The sequence below is a fragment of the Salvelinus sp. IW2-2015 genome, linkage group LG33 (assembly GCF_002910315.2).
Source record: "Salvelinus sp. IW2-2015 linkage group LG33, ASM291031v2, whole genome shotgun sequence".
Taxonomy (NCBI): Eukaryota; Metazoa; Chordata; class Actinopteri; order Salmoniformes; family Salmonidae; genus Salvelinus; species Salvelinus sp. IW2-2015.
The window spans coordinates 13055431-13075041 of NC_036872.1; the positions used below are offsets into that span (position 1 = coordinate 13055431).

Consider the following 19611-nt stretch of genomic DNA (forward strand, 5'->3'; position numbering starts at 1 on the left):
GACGGAGAGCTTTAATGGGAGAGAGAGAGAGTCATAGGTGGAGAGCTTTATGGGAGAGGAGAGAGTCATAGTGGTGGAGAGCTTTATGGGAGAGAGAAGGTCATAGGTGGAGAGTTTATGGGAGAGAGGAGTCATAGGGGTGGAGAGCTTTATGGAGAGAGAGAGTCTATAGGGTGGAGAGCTTTATGGGAGAGAGATGTCATAGGTGAGAGAGCTTTATGGAGAGAGAGAGAGAGTCTAGGGTGGAGAGCTTTATGGGAGAGAGAGAGAGAATAGGGTGGAGAGCTTTATGAGAGAGAGTCGTAGTGGTTGGGAGAGCTTTATGGGAGAGAGAGTCATAGGGTGGAGAGCTTTATGGAAGAGAGAGAGTCATAGGGTGGAGACTTTATGAGAGAAGAGTCATAGTTTGAGAAGCTTTATGGGGAGAGAAGAGAGTCAGTTAGGTGGAGAGCTTTATGGGAGAGAGAGAGAGAGTCATAGGTGGAGAGCTTTATGGAGAGAGAGAGTCATAGGGTGGAGAGCTTATGGGGGAGAGAGAGTCATAGGGTGAGAGCTTTATGGAGAGAGAGTCATAGGGTGAAGCTTATGGGAGAGGAGAAGAGAGTCATAGGGGGAGACTTTATTGGGAGAGGAGTATAGGTCTCTCTCTCTCCCATAAAGCTCTCCACCCTAACTACGACAAGCTCTCTCTCCCATAAAGCTCTCCACCCTACCTACGACACTCTCTCTCTCCCATAAAGCTCTCCACCCTAACTACGACAAGCTCTCTCTACCATAAAGCTCTCCACCCTATGACTATCTCTCTCTCCCATAAAGCTCTTCACCCTATGACCCACTCTCTCCCCCATAAAGGTCTCCACCCTATGACTCTCTCTACCATAAAGCTCTCCACCCTAACTATGACAAATTCTCTGTCTCTACCATAAAGCTCTCCACCCTATGACTATCTCTCTCTCTCCCATAAAGCTCTTCACCCTATGACACACTCTCTCTCTCTCTCCCCCATAAAGGTCTCCACCCTATGACTCTCTCTCTCTCTACCATAAAGCTCTCCACCCTACGACTCTCTCTCTCTACCATAAAGCTCTCCACCCTAACTATGACAAATTCTCTCTCTCCCCCATAAAGGTCTCCACCCAAAGACACACTCTCTCGCTCATAAAGCTCTCCACCCAAAGACACACTCTCTCGCTCATAAAGCTCTCCACCCGAAGACTCTCTCTCTCTCTCTACCATAAAGCTCTCCACCCTACGACTCTCTCTCTCTACCATAAAGCTCTCCACCCTAACTATGACACTCTCACTCTCTCCCATGAAGCTCTCCACCCTTTGAAACGCTCTCTTCTATAAAGCTCTCCACCCTATGAAACTCTCTATCCCACAAAGCTCTCCACCCTTACTACGACTCTCTCCCTCTCCCATAAAGCTCTCCACCCTATGACACACTCTCTCTCTCGCTCCCATACAGCTCTCCACCCTATGACTCTCTCTCTCCCATAAAGCTCTCCACCCTATGACCCCCTCTCCCATAAAAAGCTTTCCATCCTAACTACGACTCTCCCTCTCCAATAAAGCTCTCCACCCTATGACTCTCTCTCCCATGAAGCTCTCCAATCTATGAAACTCTCTCTCGCTCTCAGAAAAAAGCTCTCCACCCTAACTACAACTCTCGCTCTCTCCCATAAAGTTGTCCACCCTATGACTCTCTCTCTCACCCGTAAAGCTCTCCAACCTAACTACGACTCTCTCTTTCCCCCATAAAGCTCTCCACCCTAACTATGACACACACTCTCTCTACGACTCTCGCTCTCTGTCTCTCTCTCCCATAAAGTTGTCCACCCTATGAATCTCTCTCCCATATAGCTCTCGACCCTATGACTCTCTCTCTCCCATAAGGCTCTCCACCCGAACTTTGACTATCTCTCTCTGTCCCATAAAGCTCTCCACCCTAACTACGACTCTCGCTCTCTCTCTCCCATAAAGTTCTCCACCCTATGACTCTTTCTCTCTCCCATACAGCTTTCCACCCGAACAATGACTCTCTCCCATAAAGCTCTCCACCCTAACTATGACTCTTGCTCTCCCCCAGAAAGCTCTCCACCCTATCTACAACTCTCGCCCTCACATAAAGCTCTCCACCCTATGACTCTCTTTCTCTCTCCCATAAAGCTCTCCACCCTAACTTTGACACTCTCTCTCCCATAAAGAACTCCACCATATGACTCTTGCTCTCTCTCTCTGTCCCATAAAGCTCTCCACCACATGACTCTCTCTCTCACACATAAAGCTCTCCACCCTAACTACGACTCTCTCTCTCACACATAAAGCTCTCCACCCTAACTACGACTCTCTTTCCCATAAAGCTCTCCACCCTAACTATGACACGCTCTCTCGTTCTCTCTCTCTCTCCCATAAAGCTCTCCACCCTAACTACGACTCTTGCTCTCTCCCATAAAGCTCTCCACCCTAACTACGACTCTTGCTCTCTCCCATAAAGCTCTCCACCCTAACTACGACTCTTGCTCTCTCCCATAAAGCTCTTCACCCTTAACTAACGACTTCTTAACTCGCTCCCATAAAGCTCTCCACCCTATGACTCTTGCTCTCTCTCCCATAAAGCTCTCCACCCTAACTATGACACGCTCTCTCTCGCTCCCATAAAGCTCTCCACCCCATGACTCTCTCTCCCCGTCTCTCCCGTAAAGCTCTCTACCCTATGACTCTCTCTCTCTGTCTCTCCCGTAAAAGCTCTCCACCCTATGACTCTCTCTCTCTGTTTCTCCCATAAAGCTCTCCACCCTATAACTTGCTTATTGGCATTGGAAACATATGTTAACATTACCAAAGCAAGTGAAGTGGATAATAAACAAAAGTGAAAAACAAAATTAAGAGTAAACATTACGCTCACAGAAGTTCCAAAAGAATAAAGACATTTCTAATGTCATATTATGTCTATATACAGTGTTGTAACGATGTGCAAATAGTTAAAGTATAAAAGGAAAAATAAATAAACATAAATATGGGTTGTATTTACAATGGTGTTTGTTCTTCACTGGTTGCCCTTTTCTTGTAGCAACAGGTCACACATCTGGCTGCTGCACACTGTGGTATTTCACCCAGTATATATGGGAGTTTATCAAAATTAGGTTTGTTTTCGAATTCTTTGTGGATCTGTGTAATCCGAGGGAAATATGTGTCTCTAATATGGTCATACATTTGGCAGGGGGTTCGGAAGTGCAGCTCCGTTTCCACCTCATTTTTTGGGCAGTGTGCACATAGCCGTCTGCCTACGGTGGCCTTTCTCAATAGCAATGCTCACTGAGTCTGTACATAGTCAAAGCTTTCCTTAAGTTTGGGTCAGTCACAGCGGTCAGGTATTCTGCCACTGTGTACTCTCTGGTTAGGGCTAAATCGCATTCTAGTTTGCATTTTTTTTGTTAATTCTTTCCAATGTGTCAAGTAATTATCTTTTTGTTTTCTCATGATTTGATCTAATTGTGTTGCTGTGCTGGGGCTCTGTGGGGTCTGTTTGTGAACAGAGCCCCAGGACCAGCTTGCTTAAGGGACTCTTCTCCAGGTTCATCTCTCTGTAGGTGATGGCTTTGTTATGGAAGGTTGGGGAATCGCTTCCTTTAAGGTGGTTGTAGAATCTAACGGCTCTTTTCTGAATTTTGATAATTAGCGGGTATCAACCCAATTTTGCTCTGCATGCATTATTTGGTGTTTTACACAGAGGATATTTTTGCAGAACTCTGCATGCAGTCACAATTTGGTGTTTGTCCCATTTTGTGAATTCTTGGTTGGTGAGCGGACCCCAGACCTCACAACCATAAAGGGCAATGGGTGCTATAACCGATTCAAGATTTTTTTTAGCCAGATCCTAATTGGTATGTCGAATGTTATGTTCCTTTTGATGGCATAAAGGCCTTTATTGCCTTGTCTCTTAGCTCGTTCACAGTTCTGTGGAAGTTACCTGTGGCGCTGATGTTGAGGCCGAGGTCTGTATAGTTTGTGTGCTCTAGGGCAACGGTGTTTAGATGGAATTTGTATTTGTGGTCCTGGCGACTGGACCTTTTTTGAGCACCATTATTTTTTGTCTTACTGAGATTTACTCGCTCTCTCTCCCATATAGCTCTCCACCCTAACTATGACTCTCCCTCCCTCCATCCCTCCCTCGAGTGGTGTCCTCTTTAGTCTCAACTCATTTTCCTTGTGTATATCTGTAGATATGTTGAGATGGTGTACCTCTCCAAACACAAAAGGGAAGAAGGAGCCTCAGCACATTTCAATACACTGACCTACCCCCAACCATCACCCCTCCCACCCAGTAAGGGGGAACTCAGCCATCCCTATGACGACCAACGGGCAGCATTGTTCCCAAACCAGCCCACATTCATTAATAACAAAACCACACAACCCCCAGAGTTTTAAAAACGCAAGTTATACACACTCCCTCATGCATATGTAGACATAGAAACAGGTTGTTCGAAACAATTGTGCAGTCTTTGATCTGGCTAACGGAGTTCTGAGATTTTCTTTTGTTTTCCCACAAGGGATCATAATGCCCCTCCATATGGTAGTGGTTGTTCTGACACTCCCTCCCTATTGAATAGTACCGATATGACAATGTTGGGAATCTCACTATCTTGTCCCAACTACATAAACACCTGTAGCTTGCTAGTTTCAGGGTGCAGAGGCACAAGTTAATGAATTGATGTGTTTAAATAAGACAGTTATGGAGGTAATTTTCACCCTAGGAACAAATTACTTGCGAACTGAAGTATAAAACAGCATGCAGAACGTTTGACGATGAGTTTACACTTGCTATGAAGCAGAAACTGTGCAATTGAGCACAACCCTGTCTGGGTCCCCCAGTTTCCATGGCAATTGACACTGTGTAACGCTTTCTTGACCGTTTCACTGTGGGAGGGTGAGGGAAAGAGAGAGCATATTCTGTAGCCCAGTCTATTCCTGAACTTTACTCCATGGCTCAACATGTAGTTTTTAGACCCCATTAAGTGTCATGTGTAAAGAACACTTGCAAATCATATTGGGAAGAGCAATACTCATAAGTATTTTACTAATAGCATAGTTTAGTAGTCTAGATTAAATTAAAGGCAGCTATGGCAACTCTTTAATAGTGCCATATAAAGGCAATAATATATATACATTTACTTAATTTTGTATTTACATTTGACTTATTTCCCAGAGATAATGTAATAACTTTACAAAAGTTAAAAAAATTGTAGAATATGTCTAAAAGACTTAAAATTGATAAAACTACTACAGCCATATGAAATATGGTTTTAGTTAGTTCTTGAGGACAGAAAACATGTTTTGGAGTTGGCTTTTGGGTAAAAATAGAAGTGATAACATTAGAAAAGTATTCTAGTCTACAGAAATACTTTAAGTGGATTAATAACTCACTGTTTTTGAATCCAACTCATGCCTGGTTACTGCCAAAACTGAATCCACACCGGCCTGGTCAACAAACGTGACAAATCCAAAACCCCTGCAAATAAATATCAGCATATACAGTGCCTTCAGAAAGTATTCACCTTGACTTTTTCCACATTTTGTTGTGTTACAGCCTGAATTTAAAATGGATTAAATTGAGATTGTCACTGGCCTAATACCCCATAATGTCAAAGTGCAGTTATGTTTTTAGAAATGTTTTGAAAAATAATTAAACATGAAATGCTGAAATGTCTTGACTTAATAAGTATTCAACCCCTTTTTATGGCAATACAACACATTACTGAGAACCACTCTTCATATTTTCAAGTATAGTGGTGGCTGCATCATGTTATGGGTATACTTGTAATCGTTAAGGACTGGGAAGTTTTTAGGATAAAAAAGATTGTAACTTAGCCCTAGCAAAATCCTAGAAGAAAACCTTTTTTTCATTTAACTAGGCAAGTCAGTTAAGAACAAATTCTTATTTACAAAGACGGCCTACTCTAGCCAAACCCTCCCCTAACCAGGACGACGCTGGGTCAATTGTGCGCTGCCCTATGGGACTCCCGATCACGGCCGGTTGAGATAAAGCCTGGGATCGAACCTGGTTCAGTCTGCTTTCCCCCCAGACACTGGAAGATGAATTAATATTTCAGCAGGACAATAACTTGAAACACAAGGCCAAATCTAGACTGGAGTTGCTTACCAAGAAGACAGTGAATGTTCCTGAGTGGCCGAGTTACAGTTTTGACTTACATCTGCTTGAAAATCTATGGCAAGACCTGAAAATGGTTGTCTAGCAATGGTCAACAACCATTTTGACAGAGCTGAAATAATTTTGAAAAGAATAATGGACAAATATTGTACAATCCAGGTGTGGAAAGCTCTTAGACACTTACCCAGAAAGACTCACCGCTGTAATCACTGACAAAGGTGAGTCTAACATTTGGGGTATGAACTGAACGAGATATCTGTATTTTATTTTCAATAAATGTGCAAAAAAAAAAAACTTTGTCATTATGTGATATTGTGTAGATGGGTGAGACAAATATATTTATTCCATTTTGAACTCAGCCTGTAACACAAAACGTGGAATAAGTCAAGCGGTATGAATATTTTCTGAAGGCACGGTAAAATAATTAAAACACAAAGAAAGTATGGGCACATAATAATCATGTGAATTAAGTAGGCCAATGTAATCACGAGCAGTTTTAACTGGTGTGATGTGTCTGAGCGGGCTTGGGCTTTTCTGATAGGGCGCTGCACCGTGCACGCCCCCCTCACCTAGAGCGCTTGGTAACTGGATCCCGCATCACCATGCACTCCTTCACCTCGCCATACTTGCAAAAGTACTCTTTCAATCCCTCTGAAAGAAAGAAGACCAACAAACTGAGATAAACTATTTTTTTGTATGTCGGTTGCATAAAGCAGGTGGTGTGTGACTCTACAGCCTACTACGGTAGAATTGTAGCCACCATTGTTCAACTTTCTGATGGTCGCAGTCTGTGATTCGGTTCAAACGTCAACAATGTTAATGTCCAGTAATGAGAACATAAAATAAGGAATATTTAAAGTTGACCATGACAGCCTATACAGAATAGGATATATTTCGGTTATATCAACATACATACTGCATAAAGAGAGTAAATTATGATACAATATCCAATGACAGAATCAAGACAAAACTCATCCCTCAAGGACTGCAACGATCTTTCTTCCTGAGATGTGCTCAATTATTGTCTTGAACAATAGCCTATTGACAAAGATTTAGGGCCAGTTATAGTTTTGTCTCATTACTTTAGCATTGGTTCATTTTCATCTTGGCATTCTGTATTATATCCCCCTGTATGCTAGGCTACTGCTCTGTGTTGAATGAGGGACTTTGATTTTAGCAAAGGACCTCTGATTGAATGTATCTAGATGCCAAGCGAGTGTAGCACAACTCATTCATCACTTTTAGAAATCTTGGATCAAAACTAGAATTTAGGCTAATAGCTACAGATGATTATTTCCCACTCTCACTGTGACTTTAAAAACACATGACCGAGAATCACATACGAGAATAAACGGCTGATAAAAGTTTTGATAAAGTTTGGAGAAAAAGCTCACCTTGTGTCGTCTGCCAGCTGAGACCGCCTATGAACATTTTGCTATAAGAAATAACACGTAAGTGAAAATGCACATTAAATAGGCCTACGTAATATGTAAGCTTTGATGTTTGGTAAACAAGGGCAGTTCAATCATTTAGAAATGTCGACCCGTTACAGCAATATTTAACTCGCTTAATATAAATTATAACACCGTTATTGAAGCTTAAATATAACTTAGCTGTTCACAAAAATACTATGAATGGGCGGTCTCTCTTTGAAGATGAGAAGCCCATGGACCAACAACACAAAAAGTGCGAGTACGCTCTCCGTCTCAGTAAAATAGGTAGTTTCTCTCAACTCCCGGGTTTGTCTCTGAGGTGTATCGATCTCATGACTAGGTATAGCCGACTGAGGAAGGTAGGTTTACCAGGGGTCGTGAGGGGAGTCCGTGGAGGACAGGCTGCTCTGGCTCCCTTCCGTATCCATTTCGTGCCGGTGTGTTCAGACTGTACGGTATGGAAAAACAGACCGAGTGGAGAGATGGGGCGGGGGTTTGGCCAAGGTTTAAGGGGGGAACGGGCTGTTGCAGAGAGGAGGGACGAGTACATTTGGCTCAAGGAGAGGTGGTCGACTCCTCCTCCTTGTGCTGTGCCCGCGTGTTCCTCTCATCCTAGCGTTACGCACATTTTACGCATGCTTATAAATACAAAAATGTGTTACAATTTGTAAAATAAACAAATAGAGATATCAATATGTATTTTAGTTTGGGTAAATGATAATACTGTATGAAATCATTAGAATGATCATTTTTGTTGGTGTGAGCTAAATATATTTCGTACCGGTTTAAGGTTTTAAACTGGTCACATAAATACACTATATATACAAAAGTATGTGGACACCCCTTCAAATGTGTGTTTTCGGCTATTTCAGTGGACACCCGTTGCTGGCTGGTGTATAAAATCGAGCACACAACCATGCAATCTCGATAGCTAAACATTGTCAATAGGCCTTACTTAAGAGCCCAGTGACTATCAACATGGCACCATCATAGGATGCCACCTTTCCAACAAGTCAGTTTGTCAAATTTCTGCCCTGCTAGAGCTGCCCCGGTCAACTGTAAGTGCTGTTATTATGAAGTGGAAACGTCTAGGAGCAACAACGGCTCAGCCACTGAGTGCTGAAGTGCGTAGCGCGTAAAAAATAAATAAAATTGCCTGTCCTCGTTGGCAACACTCACTACAGAGTTCCAAACTGCCTCTGGAAGCAACGTCGGCACAAGAACTGTTCATCGGGAGCTTCATGAAATGGGTTTCCATAGCTGAGAAGCCGCACACAAGCCTAAGATCCCCATACGCAATGCCTAGCGTCGGCTGGAGTGGTGTAAAGATCATCAACATTGGACACTTGAGCAGTGGAAACATGTTCTCTGGAGTGATGAATCACGCTTCACCATCTGGCAGTCCGACGGATGAATCTGGGTTTGGCAGGTCCCAGGAGAACACTACATGCCCAAATGCATAGTGCCAACTGTAAAGTTTGGTGGAGGAGGAATAATAGTCTGGGTCTGTTTTTCATTGTTCGGGCTAGACCCCTTAGTTCCAGTGAAGGGAAATCTTAATGCTACAGCATACAGTGACATTCTAGACGATTAAGTGCCTCCAACTTTGTGGCAACAGGCCCTTTCCCGTTTCAGCATGACAATGCCCCCGTGCACAAAGCGAGGTCCATACAGAAATGGTTTGTCGAGATCGGCGTGGAAGAACTTGACTGGCCAGCACAGAGCGCTGACCTCAACCCCATCGAACATCAGTGACCGACCTCACTAATGCTCGTGGCTGAATGGAAACAAGTCCCCATAGCAATGTTCCAAAATCTAGTGGAAAGCCTTCCCTGAAGAGTGGAGGCTGTTAGAGCAGCAAAAAGGAGGACCAACTCTATATTAATGCCGATGATTTTGGGATGATGTTCGACGAGCACGTGTCCACATACTTTGTCATGTAGTGTTTCAAAATAGAAGTAGACATGTAACGTGTGCTACTATCCCTTCTGCCAAGAAGCCTGGACCTTTCTGGCACAAGAGGAGTAGAGCTTTTCCAGTTACTGCATAACCACTGGACCGTGGTGGTTGTCTCCAGTCAACCGCTACAATGGTGGCAGTGATTGGATATTTCAAGAGTTCCTTGTCTTTTTGTAAGTGGGATTCAATCTGTAAGCATTGGGTATAACTTGTGTGCCCAGTCCTCAATGTATGAACATTTACTGGCCTCTTCCAAGAGAATTGTCTAGTGCACAGGAGGTAGTGCACTTTCCCTATAACCTTTCGGGTGCTCCCCTTCAATAGGTTTAATTGAGATTCTACTGGTAACTGTCAAAATAAAAGAAACACCAACATAAAGTGTCTTAGTTGGGCATTGGGCCACCAGCCAGAACAGCTTAATGCACCTTGGTAAAGATTCTACAAGTGTCTGGAACCTTATTGGAGGGATGCGACAGTCTTCCACAATAAATTCCATATTTTGAGGTTTTATTGTTGGTGATGGAAAACGCTGTCTCCGGCACCTCTAGTGACAGACAGCCGCAGCATTTGGTTTACATCGTTTTCATGCTCGTCAAACCATTCAGTGACCACTCGTACTCTGTGGATGGGCGCATTGTCATCCTATGGGGGCATAGCCATGGTAGATAAAATATTTTTTTCTCTGTAATAAAGCCCATTTGTGGGGAAAACTCATTCTGATTGGCTAGGCCTGGCTCCGTAGTGGGGTAGCCTTGCTGCTAAGTGGGTGGGCCTATGCCCTCCAAGGCCCACCCATGGCTGCACCCCTGCCCAGTCATGTGAAATCCATAGAATAGGGCCTAATTTATTTATTTCAATTTACTGATTTCCTTCTATGAACTGTGTGGTTCCGGAGTTAAGCAATTAACATCTCATGTTTAGGATCATGTATACAGAGACCACAAATATATACGCAACATTCAACAATTTCAAAGATTTTACTGAGTTACAGTGTGTATCCCTCATTTACTCAAGTGTTTCCATTATTTTGGTAGTTACCTGTGTTGTAAAAACCTGTTTTAAAAAGAGAACACTTTTTGATTAGTTTGACAAAATGGTTTTCAATGAAACAATCCTGAAATGAACATGCCACCATCTCTTCATTTAGTTGAGATAATAGGATTGAATGAACTGTCCTACAGGCATAGATCCACAGGCATAGATCCACAGGTCTAGATCCACAGGCCTAATACACATGCTTGAGTTCACTCAACTCCCTCATGTGACATACAGTGCATTTGGAAAATATTCAAACCCCTTCACTTTTTCCACATTTTGTTATGTTTACTGCCTTATTCTAAAATGGATTAAAAAATCCTCAGCAATCTACACACAGTGTTCCATAATGACAAAATGAAAACAGGTTTTTAGAAATGTATTAGAAATAAAAATAAGTATTCAGACCCTTTGCTATGAGACTCGAAATGGAGCTCAGGTGCATCCTGTTACCATTGATCATCCTTGAGATGTTTCTACAATTCAATTGATTGGACATGATTTGGAAAGGAACACACCTGTCTATATTAGGTCCCACAGTTGACAGTGCATGTCAGAGCAAAAACCAAGCCATGAGGACAAAGGTATTGTCCATAGAGCTCTGAGACAGGATTGTATCGAGGCACAGATCTGGGGAAGGTACCAAAACATTTCTGCAGCATTGAAGGTCCCCAAGAACACAGTGGCCTCCATCATTCTATCATGGAAGAAGTTTGGAACCACCAAGATTCTTCCTAGAGCTGGCCGCCCAGCCAAACTGCGCAATCAGGGGAGAAGGGCCTTGATCAGGGTGGTGAGCAAGAACCTGATGGTCACTCTGACAGAGCTCCAGAGTTCCTCTATGGAGATGGGAGAACCTTCCAGAAGGGCAACCATCTCTGCAGCACTCCACCAATCAGGCCTTTATGGTAGAGTGGCCAGACGGAAGCCACTCCTCAGTAAAAGGCACATGACAGCCCGCTTGGAGTGTGCCAAAAGGCACCTAAAGGACTCTCAGACCATGAGAAACAAGATTCTCTGGTCTGATGAACCCAAGATCGAACTCTTTGGCCTGAATGCCAAGTGTCACGTCTGGAGGAAACCAGGCACCGATCATCACCTGGCCAATACCATTCCTACGGTGAAGCATGGTGGTGGCAGCATCATGCTGTGGGGATGTTTTAGAGGTTTAGAGAGAGGTATAGAGAGATCCTTGATTAAAACCTGCTCAAGAGTGTTCAGGACCTCAGACTGGGGTGAAGGTTCACCTTCTAAAAGGACAACGACCCTAAGCACACTGCCAAGACGCTTCGGGACAAGTCTCTGAATGTCCTTGATTGGCCTAGCCAGAGCCCGGACTTGAACCCGATCTAACATCTCTGGAGAGAACTGAAAATAGCTGTGCAGCAACGCTCCCCATCCAACCTGACAGAAATTGAGAGGATCTGCAAAGAACAATGGGAGAAACTCCCAAAATACAGGTGTGCCAAGCTTGTAGTGTCATACCCATGAAAACTCGAGGCTGTAATTGCTGCCAAAGCTGCTTCAAAAGTACTGAGTAAAGAGTCTAAATCCCTCTGTAAATGTGATAGTTTTTTATTTTCAATACATTTGCAAAAATGTCGAAAACCATTTTTGCTTTGTCATTATGGGGTATTGTGTGTAGATTGATGAGGGGGGAAAAACTATTTAATACATTTTAGAATAAGTAAGTAATGTAACAAAAAGGGGTCTGAATACTTTGAATGCACTGTAAGCTGCTGCAACACTTTACAACACATAGACAAGAAAATAAATGACTAAACTTGGTGAACATATGACGTTCAGACTAATCCAAATTGTATCCAACCCTGTACAGATGACACATTTTGAATTCTATTTTGTTTGACAGTAGGTCATGTATAGCATTTAGTTATTTGTTACCTTATTGACAACTGCATTACTAAATATTGAACAATGAAGCTAGCCTTGAAAAATCTGCTCTCCACTTTCAATCAATCTCACAAAACATGCCGTTTTACAGCTACAGTATAGGCCTTCATGAAAATGTGCAGTTTTTTGTCTACAAATAAAATGGATTGAGAAAATACAACTTTTGGGCTAGTTGATCTTCTTTGAAGGACAGACGTCATATCAGTGTTCACATTGTCTTAAACTGTGTGTCATTAGCCACATTCCACCCAGAGCTTTAATTAGAGTAAAAGCATAACGTATAAAAAAAAATCACGACAGCTGTGATGGAAACAGGAAGTTTCGGTACAATTGTATAAATTATGACAGATAATTCTTCGCTTGACAGTGTGGGATCTTTTTGTGTCTAAAATTAATTACGCTATATGAGAAACGGCGGTGGAAACGCAAATATTAATATAATAACCATCTTATCGAAGTAAATTTACGATGATATGGTGTGTGGTCCTCTTACTACGATTTGGGAAACCATGCAGTTTATTAGGCTACAGATGAAATAAGTTATGAATTTCACAGAGTGATGCAAGTGCACGGTGATGAGCTTGATGCTGCTTTCCAATAAATATTGAGGATAATATGACTGCCATTCAATATACTTTTTTTTCTCCATAATAATCTCATCAAGTAGATTAGCATACCCACACTATCTGTTAGCTGTTGGCTAGAGCACACCTGTCAAATCCAGAGTAGACACATTTGGTATTTAACGCAACCGTTTGTGATAAAAAATATATCAGTAGAGTTGAAAATGCGATGGAAACACATTGAACTTTAGATTTTTATTTGGTACATGAAAACATTGTGAGTGCACTGTCATCACGCACTGACTTTTTAAAATCTGCAACAAGTCAGTTAGGTGGAAACACCACTGCTGGGAAAATGCACATACAGTGGGGAGAACAAGTATTTGATACACTGCCGATTTTGCCGATTTTCCTACTTACAAAGCATGTAGAGGTCTGTAATTTTATCATAGGTACACTTCAACTGTGAGAGACGAATCTAAATCAAAAATCCAAAAAATCACCTTGTATGATTTTTAAGTAATTCATTTGCATTTTTTGCATGACATAAGTATTGATCACCTACCAACCAGTAAGAATTCCGGCTCCACAGACCTGTTAGTTTTTCTTTAGAAAGCCCTCCTGTTCTCCACTCATTACCTGTATTAACTGCACCTGTTTGAACTCGTTACCTGTAAAAAGACACCTGTCCACACACTCAATCAAACAACTCCAACCTCTCCACAATGGCCAAGACAGAGAGCTGTGTAAGGACATCAGGGATAAAATTGTAGACCTGCACAAGGCTGGGATGGGCTACAGGACAATAGGCAAGCGAGTGGTGAAGAAGGCAACAACTGTTGGCGCAATTATTAGAAAATGAGAGAAAAATAGAAGAGTTCAAGAGATGGTCAATCAACCTCGGTCTGGGGCCTCCATGCAAGAGCTCACCTCGTGGGCATCAATGATCATGAGGAAGGTGAGGGATCAGCCCAGAACTACAGGCAGGACCTGGTCAATGACCTGAAGAGAGCTTGGACCACAGTCTCAAAGAAAACCATTAGTAACACACTACGCCGTCATGGATTAAAATCCTGCAGCGCACACAAGGTCCCCCTGCTCAAGCAGGCGCATGTCCAGCCCCGTCTGAAGTTTGCCAATGACCATCTGGATGATCCAGAGGAGGAATGGGAAGTCAGTGGTCTGAGATTCAAAAATAGAGCTTTTTGGTCTAAAACTCCACTCGCCGTGTTTGGAGGAAGAAGAAGGATGAGTAACCCCAAGACACCATCCCAACCGTGAAGCATGGAGGTGAAACATCATTCTTCGGGGATGCTTTTCTGCAAAGGGACAGGACGACTGCACCGTATTGAGGGAGGGATGGATGGGCCATGTATTGCGAGATCTTAGCCAACAACCTCCCCTTCCCTCAGTAAGAGCATTGATGATGGGTCGTGGCTGGGTCTTCCAGCATTGACAACGACCCGAAACACACAGCCAGGGCAACTAAGGAGTGGCTCCGTAAGAAGTATCTCAAGGTCCTGGAGTGGCCTAGCCAGTCTCCAGACCTGAACCCAATAGAAAATCTTTGGAGGGAGCTGAAAGTCCGTATTGCCCAGCGACAGCCCCGAAACCTGAAGGATCTGGAGAGGTCTGTATGGAGGGATTGGGCCAAATCCCTGCTGCTAGGTGTGCAAACCTGGTCAAGAACTACAGGAAACGTATGATCTCTGTAATTGCAAACAAAGGATTCTGTACCAAATATTAAGTTCTGCTTTTCTGATGTATCAAATACTTATGTCATGCAATAAAATGCTAATTAATTACTTAAAAATCATACAATGTGATTTTGGGGATTTTTGTTTCACAGTTGAAGTGTACCTATGATAAAAATTACAGACCTCTACATGCTTTGTAAGTAGGAAAATCGGCAAAATCGGCAGTGTATCAAATACTTGTTCTCCCCACTGTATTTTCTTTATGCAGAGTTTAGAATATTCACATGAAAATGCGTCACTAATTGGATGGAAAGCTAGCTAGTCTCCAGGCATTGGTTCGCCTACACCTGAACAGTCCTGACACTAGCATCAGTAATACAGTCGCTCACTCTAGCACAATCCACCCCCATACTCTAACCCGCTGACAATGAGGTGATTTTGGGTAGTGTACTTGCTCATTCACTGCTGGGTCTTCAGTATTTCCTTATTGCCAAAACCAGCTCCAGTTAATCTCCTCTCCAACACATCATGTGACTTGTTAACCGATTGGAGGCCGATCACAATGTTACCTCAAAGAAACAGCCATTCAAATAATTCAAGCAATGGAAATGCATTAGCACCAATGCCTAGGGTGATAAAGGTGAACAATGTTGTTGATTCACATGCCTCCGAAAGCCTGTGAGCGAACTTTGGAAAGCCTTTCAAATCTGTATTAAAACTTCAAATAGACTAACCGTAACTACTGTATTGTCCTAGAAGACTCTGGTTCTTCCGACTCCCCTTTACACACTCAGCTCATTCCATTAGGGGGTGCACTCTCAAGGTAAGCCGCTAAACTAACACCAGATGACAATAAGAACGAGAGACTGAACAAACACGCATTCGCACTTCCTACTCAAGAATATGTGAAAGCTATGTCTATTGACTACTTATTTTTGTGCTGTTTATGGTAAGCTCTGTTTGTGTGTGAAGTGTCCATTAAGTGTATACTGGGTGAGCTGTTGGACATTGTTGGAGGCACACAGCGTAGGCTACACAGCCTCTCCTCCCTGCAGAGGAAACTACAAAAATGTGGACAGTGCTTATTCTGTCAGGAACTAAGGGGTGTGTTAAATTTCTGCATGCATGATCAATGGGGTTGAATAGGGGGGGGGGGGGGGGGGGGGTCTTGGGTGGCATGGACACAAGGCTGAAAGAGGAGGGGGCAGAAACAGGGAGGTTTGCTGACTAATGAGACTGAGGACAGCAGGGAAAATAGCAGGTCTGTTAGTGAGCTACTTTTCCAGTAAACAAAGTGTCCAAAAGGCTTTTGGAGCCATCATCGACTCAGTGGGTTTTGTCCAACATGTCTCTGGACCTACTCACTGCCACAGTCATACTCTGGACCTAGTTTTGTCCCATGGAATAAATGTTGTGGATCTTAATGTTTTTCCTCATAATCCTGGACTATCGGACCACCATTTTATTACGTTTGCAATCGCAACAAATAATCTGCTCAGACCCCAACCAAGGAGCATCAAAAGTCGTGCTATAAATTCTCAGACAACACAAAGATTTCTTGATGCCCTTCCAGACTCCTTCTGCCTACCCAAGGACGTCAGAGGACAAAAATCAGTTAACCACCTAACTGAGGAACTCAATTTAACCTTGCGCAATACCCTAGATGCAGTTGCACCCCTAAAAACTAAAAACATTTGTCATAAGAAAGTAGCTCCCTGGTATACAGAAAATACCCGAGCTCTGAAGCAAGCTTCCAGAAAATTTGGAACGGAAATGGCGCCACACCAAACTGGAACTCTTCCGACTAGCTTGGAAAGCCAGTACCGTGCAGTATCGAAGAGCCCTCACTGCTGCTCGATCATCCTACTTTTCCAACTTAATTGAGGAAAATAAGAACAATCCAAAATTTATTTTTGATGCTGTTGCAAAGCTAACTAAAAAGCAGCATTCCCCAAGTGAGGATGGCTTTCACTTCAGCAGTAATAAATTCATGAACTTCTTTGAGGAAAAGATCATGATCATTAGAAAGCAAATTACGGACTCCTCTTTAAATCTGCGTATTCCTCCAAAGCTTAGCTGTCCTGAGTCTGCACAACTCTGCCAGGACCTAGGATCAAGAGAGACACTTAAGTGTTTTAGTACTATATCTCTTGACACAATGATGAAAATAATCATGGCCTCTAAACCTTCAGCTGCATACTGGATCCTATTCCAACTAAACTACTGAAAGAGCTGCTTCATGTGCTTGGCCCTCCTATGTTGAACATAACAAACGGCTCTCTATCCACCGGATGTGTACCAAACTCACTAAAAGTGGCAGTAATAAAGCCTCTCTTGAAAAAGCCAAACCTTGACCCAGAAAATATAAAAAACTATCGGCCTATATCGAATCTTCCATTCCTCTCAATTTTTTTTGAAAAAGCTGTTGCGCAGCAACTCACTGCCTTCCTGAAGACAAACAATGTATACGAAATGCTTCAGTCTGGTTTTAGACCCCATCATATCACTGAGACTGCACTTGTGAAGGTGGTAAATGACCTTTTAATGGCGTCAGACCGAGGCTCTGCATCTGTCCTCGTGCTACTAGACCTTAGTGCTGCCTTTGATACCATCGATCACCACATTCTTTTGGAGAGACTGGAAACCCAAATTGGTCTACACGGACAAGTTCYGGCCTGGTTTAGATCTTATCTGTCGGAAAGATATCAGKTTGTCTCTGTGAATGGTTTGTCCTCTGACAAATCAACTGTACATTTCGGTGTTCCTCAAGGTTCCGTTTTAGGACCACTATTGTTTTCACTATATATTTTACCTCTTGGGGAATGTTATTCGAAACATAATGTTAACTTTCACTGCTATGCGGATGACACACAGCTGTACTTTCAATGAAACATGGTGAGACCCAACAATTGCCCTCGCTAGAAGCCTGTGTTTCAGACATAAGGAGTGATGGCTGAAAACTTTCTACTTTTAAACTCGGACATAAACTGCTGCAGTAGTTTATGTGTCGGGGGGCTAGGGTCAGTTGGTATATCTGGAGTACTTTCTCCTGTCTTATCCGGTGTTCTGTGTGAATTTAAGTATGCTCTCTCTAATTCTCTCCTTCTCTCTTTCTTTCTCTCTCTCGGAGGACCTGAGCCCTAGGACCATGCGTCAGGACTACCGGGCATGATGACTCCTTGCTGTCCCCAGTCCACCTGCGCCTTGCTGTTCCAGTTTCAACTGTTCTGCCTGCGGCTTATGAACCCTGACCTGTCCACCGACGTGCTACTGTCCCAGACCTGCTGTTTTCAACTCTCTAGAGACCGCAGGAGCGGTAGAGATACTCTTAATGATCGGCTATGAAAAGCCAACTGACATTTACTCCTGATTATTATTTGACCATGCTGGTCATTTATGAACATTTGAACATCTTGGCCATGTCTTGTTATAATCTCCACCCGGCACAGCCGAAGAGGACTGGCCCCACCCTCATACCTGGTTCCTCTCTAGTTTTCTTTCTAGGTTTTGGCCTTTCTAGGGAGTTTTTCTAGCCGCCGTGCTTCCTACACCTGCATTGCTTGCTGTTTGGGGTTTTAGGCTGGGTTTCTGTAGAGCACTTCGAGATATTAGCTGATGTACGAAGGGCTATATAAAATAAACTTGATTTGATTTGATTTGGTTCTTTATTTCTAGAACAGAAGATACTGTAGGCTACATACTAACACATGCAAACACACTTTTTCTTTGATAATACAATTCCATAACTGTATATTTACTTTCTCACACCAAATGCCTGCTAGAATGTGTGATATAATGCACTGTATGGGATTTAAATGCAGTACAGGCCACACTACCCAGCCCGGTCTCCCTCACTGGGCTGTCCTCTGAACAGTGCAAATTCAGGCACAATGGGACTTAATTACAGGGCAGTAGTGTTTCAGAGAGATAGAGGGAGCCCTGTTCCCCCTTTCATACACTGTACAATGCCATCTTCCCTAGTGTAGTGTGGGGTGAGGAAAGAGGCTGAACCGGAGGAAGCACAAGGTAAAGAGAGAGAGAGCGTTATTGGAGATGAATCCACACTGCGAAAGCAATACCTATACAGCATAGCTACAATGCCACCTGTAGGGGTTCTTAAGTATTACTGATTCAGATGTACGCTTGAAGTTAGACAAAGTCATGGAGGATAATACAGAACAGACGTGTGATAGTAACGACCTGTGAATGTGAAATATCTGAACTCTTTAGTGAAAGCTTTGATGTGACATCTATGTCTGATGTAATCACAGGCGGTAAAGCACTTTCAATGAGAGAGAGGAAGGAATGAATGAGAAAAGGGTTGGACAAAGGGGTGGGAGGATGCTTTTGTTAGGGTTTTATGGCCAGATTGTCTCCTGCTCTGGGAAAGTGAAAACCCAACCGTAGGTTAGGTTACCTGGGGGAGAAAAAGACCCAGGAAGAGGGTTAGAGGAAAGGTTAGGTGACTGTCAGGGACAGCAGAAATATTCAAGCGAGCAGAGAGAAAGAAACAGAACCCAAAGTCAGTGAACACTAGCAGGTGTTCTCGGCATCTAAAAGCTACCTCTATCATACCTTGTCTTTCTAGAATGATGCAGTAGCGCCCTCTAGTGCTGTACAGGACAACAGTTACTTTCAATTTCTCTGTCCAACTCAATCCAAACCTCTCAAAACACACCTATCAGGTTTCCATGATAAATGTTAAGCTACAACATCCATTCCATTTGGCCTTTACCATTGATTTGAAATAGAATAGTATAGTTATACTAGCCATAAATTACATCAAGGCAGTCTAAAATATGCATTTTGCTGTTATCCTTTTTGGATCCTAAAATGAATGC

The 19611-nt window shown here is 43.0% G+C and overlaps 1 protein-coding gene across 8 annotated transcripts in view; it reads right to left on the reverse strand.

Annotated features, from left to right (window-relative positions):
* The window catches only part of LOC111957605 (RNA-binding protein Musashi homolog 1-like), a 22906-nt gene extending 14782 nt beyond the window's left edge, over nt 1-8124 (reverse strand). For 2 of the 8 annotated variants that reach the window (XM_023978467.2, XM_023978465.2), the window contains exons 1-4: nt 7975-8124; nt 7567-7607; nt 6742-6823; nt 5428-5512 (exon numbers count right to left, since the gene is read on the reverse strand). In XM_023978467.2, coding sequence (XP_023834235.1) covers nt 5428-5512; nt 6742-6823; nt 7567-7607; nt 7975-8033 — 267 coding nt within the window. In that variant the 5' untranslated portion in view covers nt 8034-8124. The remainder of the gene's footprint in view (nt 1-5427; nt 5513-6741; nt 6824-7566; nt 7608-7974) is intronic. The other 6 variants (XM_023978466.2, XM_023978468.2, XM_023978464.2 and 3 more) reach the window with 5 other exon arrangements.
* Nucleotides 8125-19611: the final 11487 nt, after the last annotated feature.